This window comes from Lutra lutra, chromosome 11, assembly GCF_902655055.1.
Source record: "Lutra lutra chromosome 11, mLutLut1.2, whole genome shotgun sequence".
NCBI classification, from domain to species: Eukaryota; Metazoa; Chordata; class Mammalia; order Carnivora; family Mustelidae; genus Lutra; species Lutra lutra.
The window spans coordinates 102,195,831-102,212,344 of record NC_062288.1 but is presented as its reverse complement, the minus strand read 5'-3'; the positions used below and the strand labels follow the sequence as shown (position 1 = coordinate 102,212,344).

The 16,514-nt window shown below is 45.4% G+C and overlaps 1 protein-coding gene across 1 annotated transcript; it reads right to left on the bottom strand.

Moving 5' to 3' along the window:
- Positions 1–523: 523 nt before the first annotated feature.
- On the bottom strand, positions 524–15,707 carry ZNF212 (zinc finger protein 212). The gene is given in 6 exon segments (XM_047695424.1): positions 524–1,920; positions 2,666–2,755; positions 4,605–4,731; positions 5,029–5,418; positions 15,480–15,522; positions 15,524–15,707. Coding segments are annotated over 6 exon segments (1,677 nt in total). The 5' UTR covers positions 15,688–15,707; the 3' UTR covers positions 524–1,057.
- Between the last annotated feature and the right edge of the window lie 807 nt (positions 15,708–16,514).

Here is a 16,514-nt window from a genome sequence, read left to right as displayed (position 1 = left end):
GGTGCGTTTTCTCCACCACCTCTGGAATAGTCAATCCCAGAACTAATTTGGAAAATGTGTGATCTACACAACCCCGAGAAACAACTGGTGTAATAAGAACAAACTCCAACACCCACGGGAACAAGTCAGACAACCGTAAGTAACAAACAGTCTTCTGCCCTGGGCGGTGGCAGGACCCAGCGAGGACTATGACGGAAGAGGAAGGTTCTGGTGAGAAACCTGGCCTCCTGAGCAGCAGCAGCAGCGCGCTCTCAGCTGCGTCCCCGGGCTCTTCCTTCTCAGCAGGGGCGGTGAGGTCTCCCCACTTTCCTCCTCTCACTCCTCTAGATTCGGTCACCACGTGATCAAGGACCCCCACAAGAAGGAGCTCAGCACTCTGCCCCCGATCTCTGAACTAATTGTGGATGGGCTAAAAGAGCCCCATAAACAAATCCCTCGTAGAGGGCAGGGCCAGTCCCCATGTTAGGAACGACTTCTACAATGCTGGAAATTTAAAAAACAAGTGTCGGACTGTGTATTTTTAAATCAACTAAAATCTAATTCCAAAAAAGTTTCCTCAGAACAGGGTAAGCAGTCATTTAAATTATTTCTTCTACGTGTTTTTAACAAAGACACTACAAAAGAGGAGAGAGAAGGGGGTGTGTCCCACAACTCCTCCACACACCTGCTCGCCCCACTGGCCGACCCAACCTCTGGGAAGACCTGAAATGCTGGCACATGACCTGGAACCAGCCGCGAGTGCCCGCAGGGTCAGAGAGCCAACCGCAGCGCACAAACAGCAGCCCCGACGGGAAAACCAGTCTTGCAGGTGCCAGAGACAACAAGCTCCACAGCAGGGTAGAGACAGCAGGGAGAGGAGCGGCCCCGGACTCCTCCTCTTCCACAGTTTCCAGGACAGCCTCTGGGCTTGGCCTGGTGCTTGGCCAACGGAAGGCAAATCAAAGCGACTCTCCTCAGGAAGCAGTCAGTCCCTGACTGTGCACAGTGTCTCTTCGGGGGGGACCAATGCCAGCCCCTTCTGCCCCCCACCACCTGGACGGACAAGGGGCTGGCACCCTTAAAGCAGGCCATTGGGCCTTCCGGGCTCCAGGGCCAGCCCGCCCCGCTCCCGCTGATGGATCTTCTGGTGCTGCAGAAGGTGCTGCTTCTGGACAAAGCTCTTCTCGCACTCGGAGCAGCTGTAGGGCCGTTCGCCCGTGTGGATGCGCTGGTGCCGCACCAAATCCGACGGATGGCTGAAGCTCTTGCCACAGTAACCACAGATGAGGGAACTCCGGCTTTTCCTCCAAGGGATGTGGCCAGGCAGGGCCACCAGGCTGTTGGGCGAGAACCTCTCCTGGACACGGCGGCCAGCACTGGGCCCCTCCTGCAGGTGGCAGCGCTGGTGGGTCACGAGGCTCACCCTGCAGCTGAAGCTCCTCAGGCACACGTCACACTGGTGCAGCCTCGCCCTCTTGGACGGGGGCTTCAGCTGCGGCCTGGGTCTACGGCTCTCCTCAGGCTCTGAGGCTGCATAAGGCCCCCACCCCGAGTGGGTCTGCAGGTGCGTAGCGAGCTGCTGCTCATAATGGAAGCTGACATCGCACTCGGAGCATTCATAGGGGCCAGAAGCGTCCCTTTTCAGCTTTAGGCCCGGCCCGCATTCCTGACCCAGCTGCACCTGCCTACTGGGCTTCGGCTTCGGGAGGCAGCTCAGAGTTCTGCCACTGCTAGGGTCTCTACTTCCCTCAATGGGATCCTCCAGAGTAGCGTCCCTGGGGCCCGAATCCAAGAGGACAGAACCACCCTGACCACCCCAGAGTTCAGTATGCTCTGGGCTCAGGAAAGCCTGCTCTTCGGCAATGCCCGAGAACTCTCCAGGAAGATCCGCAGAGCCTTCCTGAGCGCACTGGATCTCCGGCTTGATCATCACCCCTTCTGCTGCCAAGAGAAAGACGACCAACAAGAAAGATCACGTTCTAGCACTTTCGGTTTCTTCAGAGCTAAACAAACACCTGTGAGTTTCACAAGAGCTCTAATCAAAGCACCCCACGATAAGGGCATTAGGACAATTTGGAGAAGGAGACTGGGTTCTAAGACCAGAAAAACTAAACCCATTTTTTTTAGGACAATATTATAAATAACAGTTCTCTAAGCTTGTCCATAAATCTGTACTCAATTCCTGTAAAAACATGGCAAAATATACTATAACTATACTAATTTAACAGTTCAAAATAAAAAACGTGAACAATTAAAATAAAAAACCCAACCACCCTTAAACCTAAAGTTTAAATATTCATGCATCCAGCCCCAGTCTTCCTGCACGTCTCCTCCCTCCCCATACCTGGCTTATAAAACCTCCCCATACCTGCCTCTCACCCCAGGCTTCACTCCTACGATCTGACCAACCCTATCCTCAGTCTCCAGCAGGTTTTCACTTGAGCTACTGCTCTGCTCTGTACGGGAGCGCAGATGTGAAGCAGGACCCATCACAACACGTACGGACTCCCCAGTGGTAAGAAATGAAGACACAGAGATGTTCGGTGAACTCATGAAACTCACAAAGAAATCTAAAATAAGTAATACCAGATAGGCTGCTGACAACCAGCGTTCAGTAGTTTGGCAGTGGGAAAGCTCACTATAGGCCGCAGGGAGTGCAGGGATGGAATATTCTGGATCCACTCACCTGGGTGGACATCACCAGGGCCTTCCTCCTCCAAGTCGCCCAGCATCCCTGCACCCAATTCTGCTTCTTCTTCTGGCTGGCCAAGGACCTCTGGTTTGGAATAGGCACAGTATCAGCCCAGCAGACGGTACAAGCTCACCGCGCACTGTGCACGTGCCGATGAACAAGGTGACCAATGTCAGGGGTTGATAATACAAGTTCCAAAGATTAAAAGGCTACTGTTCTTCCCACTTCCCTGCCAGTGGCAGCTTGAGACGACTGGAAAATTCGAGCCGATTCGAGAAATCTATTCAGTCAGCTGTTGCCTCCAACGGTCCTTCCTTAGCCACTGCGTTTCCGGCACTCAGGCTCCCCAGCCCACTCCCTTCCCGGACCACCCTGCCCTCACGTGCACCCGGTCTCAAGGGCTGCTTCTTTTTAGCGTATTTAATTTCGTCCATGCTGACCCGCTGCAAGGTGAGGTGGGCACCATTATCCCCAGCTGGGACAGACAAGGAAACCGCCACGAGCAAAGCACAGAACTCAGCCCAGGGTACACACTCCCCTCCACCCCTTCTGCTCTCTCCCTCTCTGCTGCAGTCACACTGGCCTTTTGGACACTCCTCCATGGAGCTCAGTTTTAAAAGATTTTGTTGGAGGTGCCTGGGTGGCTCAGTCGGCTGAGTGTCCACTCTTGGTTTTGGCTCAGATCATGGTCTCAGGATTGTGGGGTCGAGCCCCACGTCAGGCTCTGCGCAGTCTGCTTATCCCTCTCTCTGTTCTTCCCCATGCTCGCTCTCTCTCCAATAAATAAATAAAATCTTAAAAAAAGAAAAAAACTCTGTCTACCAAAATCTACTTACTAATAACTAATATTTTATAAAGATGTATATCTATTTTTAAAAGATTTTATTTATTTGAGAGAAAGGGAGAATGAAAGAGAGAGCATGAGAGGGGAGAGGGCAGAGGGAGAAGCAGACTCCCCACCGAGCAGGGAGCCTGATAATGGGTCTTGATCCAGGGACTCCAGGATCATGACCTGAGCCAAAGGCAGTTGCTTAACCAACCCAGCCACCCAGCACCCCAAAGATGTATATCTATTAACCAGCACTTCTAATTAACACACACACACAAAAATAAAGTAAAAAACAAAAACTGAGCTCACAGGGACTGAATGTAATTCCACCCAAGGCCAAGAAAAATTTTTTGGTTAACCTGTACTGCCTGCCTCATCTCAGGTAACGAAAGGATTTCTTGTCAAACAGTTTTAAGTATTAAAAACCGGATGAGGAACTCTGCTCACATAACACTACAATACACATTACACTATAATGATGACATCTTTTAATAAATCTTATAATGAACTATGTGACCATAGAGAAGAAATACAAAATGCACAACACTAAGACCTTTCCAAGTCTTCATGAACCGAGGACCTAAAGACTCCCATTTCTTTTTTCTTATTTTTCAAATTTTTATTTAAATTCTAGTTAGGGGGCACCTGGGGGGGCTCAGTGGATTAAAGCCTCTGCCTTCGGCTCAGGTCACGATCCCAGGGTCCTGGGATCGAGCCCCACATTGGGCTCTCTGCTCAGCAGAGAACCTGCTTCCCCCCCTCTCTCTGCCTGCCTTTCTGCCTACTTGTGATCTCTGTCAAATAAATAAATAAAATCTTTAAAGAATAAAACAAAACTTTAAATTCTAGTTAGTTAACGTATACTGTAATATTGTTTTCAGGAATAGAATTTAGTGATTTATCACTTGCATATGACACCCAGGGCTCATCACAAGTGCCCTCCTTAATGCCCAACACCACCTACCTATCCCCCTACCCATCTCCCTCCAGAACAAGAGAGGAGCCAAAGCCAAGTAGTCAAGGGTGTAGTCTGAGTCACACGCTACTGGGCCAGGGATGTGCAGACGTCTGCAAGAGAATTCTCGGGACGAACGTGCTACTTACTCAGAGAGACCAGAGTCTCGTAGTTGCTCTTCATCACGTTTCTGTAGAGCTCCTTCTGCCAGTCCTCTAGATTTTCCCACTCCTGCTCTGAGAAACAGACTCCATCATTTTCAAGTGACCTGGACACCTGAAATTACAAATATCGTAGCATGAGTGCCTCCTGTCATAGCCACAAAAGCAAAGCCAGCAACTTGAATCTTAAATAATAAAGGGTAGGGCTCCCCATTCGGGCTTTTAAAAAAAGATTTTATTTACTTATCTGACACAGAGAGAGAGAGACACAGTGAGAGAGGGGACACAAGCTGGGAGCCCAAATGTGGGTCTCAATCCCAGGACCCTGGGATCATGACCTGAGCCTAAGGCAGATGCTTAAAGACTGAGCCACCCAGGCGCCCTAGGCTAACTCAATTCCCAAGGGATCTACCTTGGGCCCCTCTCCATTGCTGCCCGGGGGCAGCCTCAGGACCCAGAAGTTGCTGCTCCTCAGCAGGTTCTCCATGTTCTCCAGCCGCCTCTGCAGCAGCCCGTACTCCTGCAGCAGGGTCCCCAGCACGGCCCACTTGCCCTCCAGCTGGTTCCCGAACTCCACGGCCGTCTTCTCGCAGTCCGCCAGCTTCTTCTCGGCCGTCCCTGTCCGCCCCTCTAGGCTCTGTAGCCGGGCGGCCTGGGACTCCATCTTCTTCTCCACGGCCTGAATGGCGGCCACCACAGTCCAGAGAGAGAGCTCTGTGGTCTGCAAGTAAGAGCTTTTCTCTGTCGCTTGTGGGGGAGGTGTGGAAGAGGTCAAAGGTGTGGAGCGGCGTTTCCTCCTGTGCTGAATGAAGAATCAGACACAGGGCCAGTCAGTGTCACTTCCAAACATCAAGTAAAGAAAACAATGGGTCCAGTGGGTCCAAGAGTATTACAGCTACTTAGTTTCTACCTTTTTTTTTTTAAAGACTTTATTTACTTGACAGAGAGAGAGACAGCAAGAGCAGGAATACAAGCAAGGTGAGCAGGAGAGAAGCAGGCTTCCCGCCGAGCAGAGAGCCCGACCTGGGGCTCAATCCCAGGACCCTGGGATCATGACCTGAGCCAAAGGTAGACGCTCAATGACTGAGCCACCCAGGCGCCCCAAAAGTATGCTCTTTTACACTCTTTTACTATAGATTACACATACATGTACATTATAACACTGAAAAGTACAAAAAAAGTTATGTAAAATACAACCATTCAGAAATAACCTGTTAGAATTTTGAACTTCTTTTTAAATCATTTAACTGGTTTTCCAAAGTTGAAATAATACTGTACATGTCTTATTACCCGCCCTTCACACCCGGCACAGTCTCTAAGACGACCAAGACACAATTACTCAGCAAGACCAATAAAGCTCAACTCATTTACCTTTGCACCCAAGCAGCTAGTACAGCGAATAACACCAACTAAATTTTTTTTTTTAGATTTTATTTTTTTGTCCGAGAGAGTGAGCGAGACAGCAAGCCATAAGCAGGGGGTGAGGCAGGCAGAGGGAGAAGCAGGTTCCCCACTGAGCAAGGAGTCCAACGTGGGGCTGGATCCCAGGACCCCAGAATCATGACCTGAGCCGAAGCCAGATGCCTAACTGACTGAGCCACTCGGGCATCCCCAACTACATCCTTCGTAAATATTTACGGACATGATTTGACGAAGCCCGCTGACACTTCCTTACACGGCTCATTTTTTATGATCCAGCCCTGAGGAGGGAAATCACTACCGCTGAAGCTCAACATTACTAAAGCCACCATGGGGGGGGATGTCTCCTCAGTTTCCTCTGACCCTGAAGTACCACTGCATGTTCACTTCAGTCCTAGCCCCCAAAGCTTCATGATTTTATACGGCATACACTTTCTTCAAAGCCGCTTCTCTATCCACAAGAATAGACACGAAGTTGGGTGATGGACATTGGGGACGGCATGGGCTATGGTGAGTGCCATGAAGAGTGTAAGCCTGACAATTCGCGTACCTGTACCCCTGGGGCAAATAATACATCATATATTAATTAAAAAAAAAAATAAGACACTAAGAGGAACCAGTTCTGAAAGAAGTGCTGGGGCCGGGACTTAGTGTCTAGAGAAATGGGACAAAACGAACCCAAGTGGCATGTAAATGAACACATAAGCTTGGCCATGACCTATTCCAGTGACTCAACTCAGTTCATTACCGAACACGTGGGTTTAAAGCTTAACTGTCCCCCCTAAGAAGGATTTAAATAAAAGTCTCATGTAAAAGACCATCCCTGTCCCGCTCTCACTGCTTGTGCTCCCTGGGTCTCTCTCTGTCAGTAACTACAAACGAAACAAGACAGAACGTCAGACTGCTGGACAGACTCCTTTTATCCCATGTTCTGCTTTTCACTTCCAGTCACTCATCTCTAGCTCTTCGGAGCTGCCTCCTGCCTTTCTGCAGCTCAGCATTTCGTTGCTTGCTTCGCACAGGAAGGTGGGTCAGGATCTTAGCACTAAGCAAAAGGCAGAAAAGAGGTGTGAAATCAAGCTGCTTCTTCTGTTTTGAACTACCTATTGAGATGGAAACAATTCAAATGTCCACTGACTGGTGATTCAATAAACAAACCACAGTCCATCCGTATGTTATAGGTTGAATTTTCTTTTCCCAAAAAGATATGTTGAAGTCCCAACGCCTAGGACCTCAGAATGTGATCTTATCTGGAGAAGAATCTTTACAGAGGTAATCAAGCTCAATGAGGTCCTCAGATGGGCTCTAATCAAACACGATTTGGTGTCCTTATAAAATAGGGGAGGGGGCACCTGGTGCTTGCGCAGCTCGGTCAGTTAATCTGCTGCCTTCAGCTCAGGTCATGATCCCAGGGTCCCGCTGTCCCAGGGTCCTGCTCAGCGGGGTCCTGCTTCTCCCTCTCCCTGCTGCCTCCCGTACTTGTGCACTCTCTCGTCAAATGAATAAATAAAATCTCTTAAAAAATAAAATAAAATAGGGGTGCCTGGGTGGCTCAGTGGGTTAAAGCCTCTGCCTTCGGCTCAGGTCATGATCCCAGGGTCCTGGGATCGAGCCCCACATCGGGCTCTCTGCTCAGCAGGGAGCCTCTTCCTCCTCTCTCTCTCTGCCTGCCTCTCTGCCTAGTTGTGATCTCTGTCTGTCAAATAAATAAATAAAATCTTTAAAAAAAGAAAAAATAAATAAAATAAAATAAAATAAAATAGGGGAGAGATCTGGACAGAGACAGATGTGTACTTAGTGCAGACTATATGAAGACACACGGGGAAAAGACAGCTACGTGACAACGGAGGCAGAGGTCGGAGTTCTGTTGCCACAAGCCAAGAAAAAGCGTGGGGCCATCAGGAGCTATGAGAGAAGCCTGAAAGAGATTCTCCATTGTGGCCCTCAGAAGGCATCACGTCTGTGGACACGCTGATTTCAGACTTCCAGCCTCTAGAACTGTAGGACAGTACACTTCTGGTGTGTGAGCCCCTCAATGTCCAGTACTTTATTATAGCAGCCTTAAGGGTATTAATACGCCATACAATAAAATACTGTTACATTATTAACATAGTAATAATTAATGTGTTAAGCATGTTACATTGGCAATAAAAAGGGAACAAATTACTGATACACCAAACAATATCGATCCCCAAATTATGCTGTCAAAGAAGCCAGACACAAAATGCCATCTACTCTATTCCATTTGCATGACACTCAGGAAAGGCAAAACTCTAGGGACAGAAAACAGATTAGTGGGGACACCTGGGTAGCTCAGATGGTTAAGAGTCTGCCTTCAGCTAAAGCATGATCCCAAGGTCCTGGAATCGAGCCACATGTCTGGCTCCCTGCCCCGCTAGGAGTCTGCCTCTGCCTCTCCCTGTTTGTGTGCTCCCTTTCTCTCTCAAATATATAAACAAAATCTTAAAAAACAAAAAACCAAACCAGATCAGTGTTTGCCAGGAGCTGGGGGTGGGGGAAGATTGAATGCAAAGGAAAGCTTTCTGGGATGATGGAAATATTCTGTGTTTTGGTAGTCTGATCATGCCACACATTTATCAAAACTAGCTCAACCGTGTGAATGAGTGAATGTTGCTGTAGGTGAATTATCTCAGTAAGCACGGCTTAGTATCAAGATAGAAGAAAACGGGGCGCCTGGGTGGCTCAGTGGGTTAAGCCGCTGCCTTCAGCTCAGGTCATGATCTCAGGGTCCTGGGATCGAGTCCCGCATCGGGCTCTCTGCTCAGCAGGGAGCCTGCTTCCTCCTCTCTCTCTCTGCCTGCCTCTCTGTCTACTTGTGATCTCTGTCAAATAAATAAATGAATGAACGAATGAATGAATGATAGAAGAAAACGTTAGCTGCCAGGAAAGATGCCATAAACAAAGTGTAAAAAAAACAAAATGGGGAGAGGATATTTATAAACAAAGTATAAAATGGAAAGAAAAAAAATAACCCCAAATAAACCTGCAAACTGTAAGTAATTATGAGAACAGAAATGCAGGCCGTCCAAGAAGCAGTTGGGAGCACAAATACAACCAAGGAAAACCGCTTTTCACCCACCAAGCTGCCCCACTTGAAAGAGGGATAAGGAACTACAGAGATGAGTAGGATATAAAACTGGCATTTTTTTTTTAAGATTTTATTTATTTGACAGACAGAGATCACAAGGAGGCAGAGAGGCAGGCAGAGAGGCTCGATCCCAGGACCCTGGGATCACGACCTGAGCCGAAGGCAGAGGTTTTAGCCCACTGAGCCACCCAGGTGCCCCAAAACTGGCACTTTTATTAACATTCCTGCAAGGAATGAAAAATACTACAAACTTTATGGAAGGCAATCTCATAAAAGTCACTAAAAACCTTTTCACCTAGCAATCTCACTTCCAGTAATCTATTTTATAAAACAAAAGGCATTATTTACTGACATCCAAAATAAAAAATTAAGACGATTACTGGTAATATTCTTTGGAAAAGTCAAAGCTTGGAAATAATCTCCAGGTTTATTCATAAAGGAATGGCTAAATAAATTATGGCACAACCAAAAATGACACTATACTACCTTTAAAAATAATGACCTGTATTATGGTTTGGAAGAGTTTTCATCATACCAGGCTGGTTAAAAATTCAACTTTTAGGGAAATATATTTATTATGATTCCACTTTCTGAAAAAAGAGAAAATACATGAGTTTTTGTGTGTTTCAGCCCACAGAAAGGTCTGTGAATAGATTCGTGAAACTGAACTGGTAACAGGACTTACCTCAGGGAAATGAGAGAGAGAGATTTTCATCATTCCTTGTAAACTATTGCTTGTTTGACTTCCTCAATAAACATGTATTTTTAAAATAATTTTTCTTGGGACACCTGGGTGGCTCAGTTGGTTAAGCAGCTGCCTTCGGCTCAGGTCATGATCCCAGCGTCCTGGGATCGAGTCCCACATCAGGCTCCTTGCTTGGTGGGGAGCCTGCTTCTCCCTCTGCCTCTGCCTGCCATTCTGTCTGCCTGTGCTCGCTCTCTCTCCCTCTCTCTCTGACAAATAAATAAATACATCTTTTAAAAAAATAAATAAATAAAAATAAAATAATTTTTCTTTTTACATAAATTCCACATGTAAGAGTATCCCTGACTGCAGTGAGAAATACAGAAAGTACACTTACATCCCCCACACTTCTGGAGTTTCTGGGGCAGTTCTGTTGGATCTCCTATCATACTATCAGATCAAGTCTAATACAATGGGCCTGCCACTACGGTCTGAAACCACCAGTAAGTATAAGACATGGTCCCTGTTGCTAAGACACCTTCAATCTGCTGGAGTAAAATACAAAATAAGTAACATTCTAAAGTGGCATCTAAGGTGAACTAGACAATATTTAAGGTCACTTCCAACTCTGAGATACTATGACTTTTTAATACTGAACAGTAAAAAACAATTTCTATAATATGTAAGATACGGAAGGGAATGGTGACAAATCTCCATGAGCTACCACTCCGTTATCAAATATTGCTTCTGAAGTCCTCTGTATGACTCCCTATGTAACTATGATCCTGAATTTGGTTTTTCACTAGAAATTGTCTTTTTCATATTCTCACCAAATGCTTTTTTCCCAAAACATGTTTAGTTTTGCCGATCTTAGGACCTTACATAAATGGCATCCTTATTCCACAACACCTGAGAATATCCTACTGTTGCAGATGGCTATAATTAATTTTCACTTCTGTGTAACATTCCTCTGTGACAATACCACAACTTCCTTTTCCAGTCCATTATTTATTTGCCCCCATCTTTGTCATTACAAGTAGTGCTACAACGAACAGGACTGTGCACGGCTGCTAGTACATATGGGCAAGTTTCCTGAGGGTATAGTCCTAGGAAGGAATTGTTGGTTAATAGGGTATATATACAACTTGAACTTCAGTAAATAATGCCAAATATTTTCTAAAGTGGTTGTACAAATTTCATTCCTGTCAGAAGTATTAAGTATTCTGGATGTTTCCCAACTATGTCAACACTTGCAACTGTCAGACTAAAATTTTGTCCCTCCAAGGAAGCCTGAAATGTAATCATAATTTCCATCTACTTGTTCTTTGATTACTAACAAGGATAAGGATCTTCTAAATATTTATTGGCCATTCAAATACCTTTCAGTGAACTACCTGCTCAAGTCTTTTATCTGTTCATCTTTTGGGGTCCCTTTCTTCCTTTCTATCTCAGAATTTCTCTGGTAATTCTGGATACTATTCTTTATCCACACTGTATGTGTTGCAAACACCTCCTCCTTATTTGTGCCTCATTTTAAAAATTCACTTCATTGGGGCGCCTAGGCAGCTCGGTCGGCTCAGGTGAGGGTCCCAGGGTCCTGGGATTGAGCCCTGCATGGGGCTCCTTGCTCAGTGGAGCCCTCTCCCCACCGCTCCCCCTGCTCGTGTGCACCGGCATTTGCTCACTCACTGGCTGGCTATCTCTGTCAAATGAATACATTTTTTTTAATCTTTAAAAAAAAAAAAAAAAAAAATTTCACTTTATTTTTTAATAAAAAAATTAATGTAGTTGAGTTTGATCAATTCCTTTATGGTTTGAACTTCTGTGTCAGGTGAGAAAAATATCGATAACCCAGAATATTGTCTTCTAAACACTCCATAGTTTTGCTTTCACATTTGAGTAACTCAACTAGAACTGATGTTTCTGTGTGGTGCAGGGCTCAATTTTCACATGGGAAATCAACAGATCTAATATATGATGAGAAATCCATCAATTTACCCGAAGATTTGTAATGTGATCTCTGTCATGAAACAAGCTTTCATACATAGCAAATCTGTCTCTGGCATTTCTAGTCTTGTTCTATGGGGTATTTTTTGTATTGCCTTACCAATATTAAAGTTTTAACAACCAAAGGTTTTTTAAAAATCATTATTGAGGGGCGCCTGGGTGGCTCAGTCATTAAGCATCTGCCTTTGACTCAACTCATGATCCCAGGGTCCTAGGATCAAGCCCTGCATCGGGCTCCCTGCTCAGCGGGGATCCTGCTTCTCCCTCTCCCACTCCCCATGCTTGTGTTCCCTCTCTCACTGTGTCTTCTATCAAATAAATAAATAAAATCTTAAAAAAAAAAAAAAGGTGTATCCTTAAAGTAGTAATTATTGATATTTGGTAAAACAAGTCCCACCTCCCTGTTTTATAGTATTATCTTAACTATAGTGGATGCTGGTATTCTTTACACACTTGAAGTTCTCAAAGGGGCACGTGGGTGGCTCTGCCTTTGGCTCAGGTCATGATTCCAGGGTCGTGAGATCAAGCCCTGTTCAGGCTCCCTGCTCAGAGCGGAGCCTGCTTTTTCCTCTCCCTCTCCCCCTCTCACTAGCTCAACACATACGTGTGTGCAGTCTCTCTCAAATAAATATCTTTTAAAGTCTCATAAAAGTATCTTTAGAGACTCTGTCTACATCAAATCCATAGATAAATGTATCCATACACAGTTTGCCACTCCTCTTTTAAGGTATTTTTAGTATCTTTCAATATTTTAACATATTCCACTGATTACCACACAACAAATAATCCCAGTGTTTAATGGCTTAAGACAGCATCTAATTTGCTCATGAATCTGCAATTCAAGAAGGGTTTGTGAGGAACAGTTTGTCTCTGCTCCACTCCATGTCAAGAGGAACAAATCACAGGCAGGCAGGCTCTGGAAAACACCTGAAAAATCCTAAACCACATGGAGAAAGCATATGGAGATATTCTGTTCAACAGCCCAACCTAAGGTCCCAGACAACAGTCAGCTGCCAGAACACACTTTCATTTCTAAAAGGGCTTTTTTTTTTTTTTTAAGATTTTATTTTTTTGACAGAGAGATCACAAGTAGACAGAGAAAGTGGGGGAAGCAGGCTCCTTGCTAAGCAGGGACCTCAATCCCAGGACCCTAAGACCATGACCTGAGCTGAAGGCAGAGGCTTAACCCACTGAGCCATCCAGGTGCCCCTAAAAGGCTCTTTTGCTCTCTTCACTTTTTATTCATTAATCTCTCTATACAGGCATACTTCAGAAATATTGCAAATTTGGTTCCAGAACACCACAATAAAGCAAGTATCATAATAAAGCATGTAAAGTTAATTTTTTTGTTTCCCAGTGCATATAAATTTATACTACATTGTAGTTTATTAAGTGAACAATAGCATTATATCTAAAAAAATGTACATACCATAATTTAAAAATATTTTATTGCAAAAAAAGAAAAAAAAGGCTAACCATCATCTAAGTTTTTAGCAAGCATAATTACGGGTCACAGAACATCGTAATAAATATAATAAGGAAAAGGTTTAAAATACTGTGAGAATTATCAAATTGTGACAGAGACACAAAATGAGCAGACGCTGTTGGAAAAATGGCAGCTGAGACTTGACACAGGGTTGCTACAAACTTTCAATTTGTAAAAAAGAAAAAAAGAAAGAAAGCAAGCAAGCACAGTATCTGCAAAGTATAATAAAGCAAAGCTCAATCAACGTGAGGTACGCCTATACACCGATATTATGTACTGACAGATATATGGACAAAAAAATCTTACCTGTGTTGTCCAAAAGCCACTAGAAACACACGGCTATTTAAACCCATATTAATTAAAACTGAATGAAAAATTCAGTTCCTCAGCCACGCTACTTACATTTCAAGTGCTTAACAGCCATAGATTTCTAGTGACTATATTGAACAGTAAAAGGCAGAATATTTCCATAATCTCTGAAAGTTCTACTGGATACAGCACACCTTAATTTTTTTTCTGCCTAAAAGAAACTAAGGTTTCGTTACAGTCTTCTACCATGCCAGTTTTCCTTGTAGTTCTGTTAATCTGCTTTATATATTTTGAGACTATATAATTACATGCAAAATACTAGAATGTCTTATCAAGCTGATAAAATGAGTCTCACCATTACAATGGAAGCCTCGATCTCTAGCAGTATTAATACAGATGAACTAATTTTTTTGATTCGTCTGGTATGTTTTCATATTCTTTTATGTTCAACCATTTCTGTAGCTTTGTCTTTTAGTTGTACCTCTTACAAACCATATAGTGACAACTCTGCCTTTTAACTGAACATTTAGTCCATTTACATTTATTGTAATTGTTGATCTATTTTTATTGATTTTTGCCCTTTTTTGGCCTTGTCTTTCTTGCCTTCTTTTAGGTGATTTTTTCCTTACTCTATTTCCCCTTCTAACTTTTAAATTTTACAGCCATTTCTAATGTTTTAGCAAGTATCCTAGATATTACAGGAAGCATACTTCTAACAACCTTGAAACAAAAGAATTCTGATCTCCTCTTCCTAACTTTTACACCAATGCTGCCATGTATTTTAATTTGCCTGTTTTTAACCTCGCCAAGAGATTATTCCCGTTATAGTCAATCGATACATGTTCAGATTTATCCGTTTCCATGGGTCATCACACTTTCTTACATTTTTCGATACATGTTCAGATTTATCCGTTTCCATGGGTCATCACACTTTCTTACATTTTCAGACTTCACATTTGGGATAATTTTCCTTTTACCTGGTATATCCTTTACATTTTCCAGCTGCTAGGTGGCTCAGTCTGTTAAGCCACTGATTTTGATTTCGGCTCTGGTCATGATCTCAGGGTCATGAGGTGGAGCCCAGCTTCTGGCTCCCTGATGGTAATGGAGCCTGCTTAAGATTTTCTCTCTCCCCCAAACCCCGTTCCTCCCCACCCCCACCCCGCTCCTCCCCACCCCCTTCCTCCCCACCCCTCTCCTCCCCAACCCGTCTCTCACTCAAAAAAAAGATTCTCCCTCTCCTTCTGCCCCTACACCACCCCCCACAGCGAGCTCTTTAAAAAAATTCCCTCCCCCTCTTCCCCACCAATCCTGCTCTCTTAAATAATATACATATATAAAATATAAATATAACATGTATATATTTCTCTCCCCCCTCCCCCCTGTTGCGCTCTTTAAAAAAAATCTCTCAAAAAAAAAAAAAAAAAAAAAAAAATAAATAAAAAAAACTCTCTCCCTCTGCCCCTCCCCCCGCCCCGGCTCGCTCTTCTCAGAAGAAAAAAAGAAAAATCTGTCCCCCTGCCCCTCCCCCAGCTCGTGCGCGTGCTCTCTCGCGCGCACTCTCAAAAAAACAAAAAACAAAACCCCAAAAACCCCAAAACCCAAAACAAGCCTCGGAGAAGTTTCTCCGCAACGGTGTGTGGCGCTGGGGCTCCGGCCCCACGGGGAAGGAGCCGGAGAGGGGAAGGCAGTGACCTGGGGTCGTGGGAGGAGGCCGGTATTCGCTAGAAACAGCCCGGGGAGCCCCGGGACCCCCAGCCCCACAGGGGTGCGAGCTTCGAAGCCCCGCCCCGGCCAGGAGCTCCGCCATCCCGAACGGGCCGCGACCGGTGCCGGGAGCACCCTTACCCGAGTAGGCGCCGACTCCGCCATGGCTGCCAGTCGCCCCTCACCCCGGGCCCCGCCCGATAGCCCTCGCGCTGCGTGCCGGACCGGTGAGCGCCCCAGCCCCTCCTCGAAGCAGCCACCAGTGCCGTGTTGATACAAGGTGCATTGTGGGAGTTCGGCCCTCCAGCGCCAAGAGCCTCTCCAGCGGCTGGTCCTCACAGCGCGGCATTTCCAGGCCGCCCCCGTGCGGCAGGAGGATGAACAGCAGCTCGGCGCTCGGGCCAGTGTGTGCGACCAGGGAAGAGCTTGCTCCCTCCAAGCCAAGCGCACGTTGAGAATTGAAGGCAAACGCGGGACTTGTGTGTCTTCTACGTGCCCAGCACTCGGCGAGGTGCTTTGAGCGATTAAAAAATGCATAAAAGTCAGACTTTGTTTTGAGGGAAGAATATGTAACTTAGTTGGGAAAAAGAGATATGAAGCCAAATGGCATGTGTTTTATTCCATTTGTTCATCTGTTATTTGGCTTTCTAGAAACTAGAAACACATGGGGCGCGCCTGGATGGCCCAGTTAGTTAAGCCTCTGCCTTTGGCTCAGGTCACCATCTCAGGGTCCTGGGATCCAGCCCCACATTGTGTTCCCTGCTTTGGGGGGACCTGCTTCTCCCTCTCTGCCCTTCCCCCTGCTCACACTCTCTCGCTCTCTCAAAAGAAAAGAAAAGAAAGAAATGAAAAGGAAAAAGAAAAAAAACTAGAAATACACTTTCCCATCAACAGTGTGGAGTCAAGGTGGCCAACCCACTGTATCCCATTAGTTATTGCAATCACACACCTTAGAAAATCCAAGAGAGCCCCGATTTCAAATGTTTAATCCCATCCACATGTTACTGTTAAATGATGAGTTTGGAATTTTGATTTGGAAAGCATGGCTGCCTTTCCATTTGGTCACCCAATACAAATCACTACTGCAACCATACTTGTCTAATTTGTACCACATGGTTTCTATAGAGACAGGCAATGAACTTCCACTTGAATTATAGTTCTGAAGACCTTCCTCTG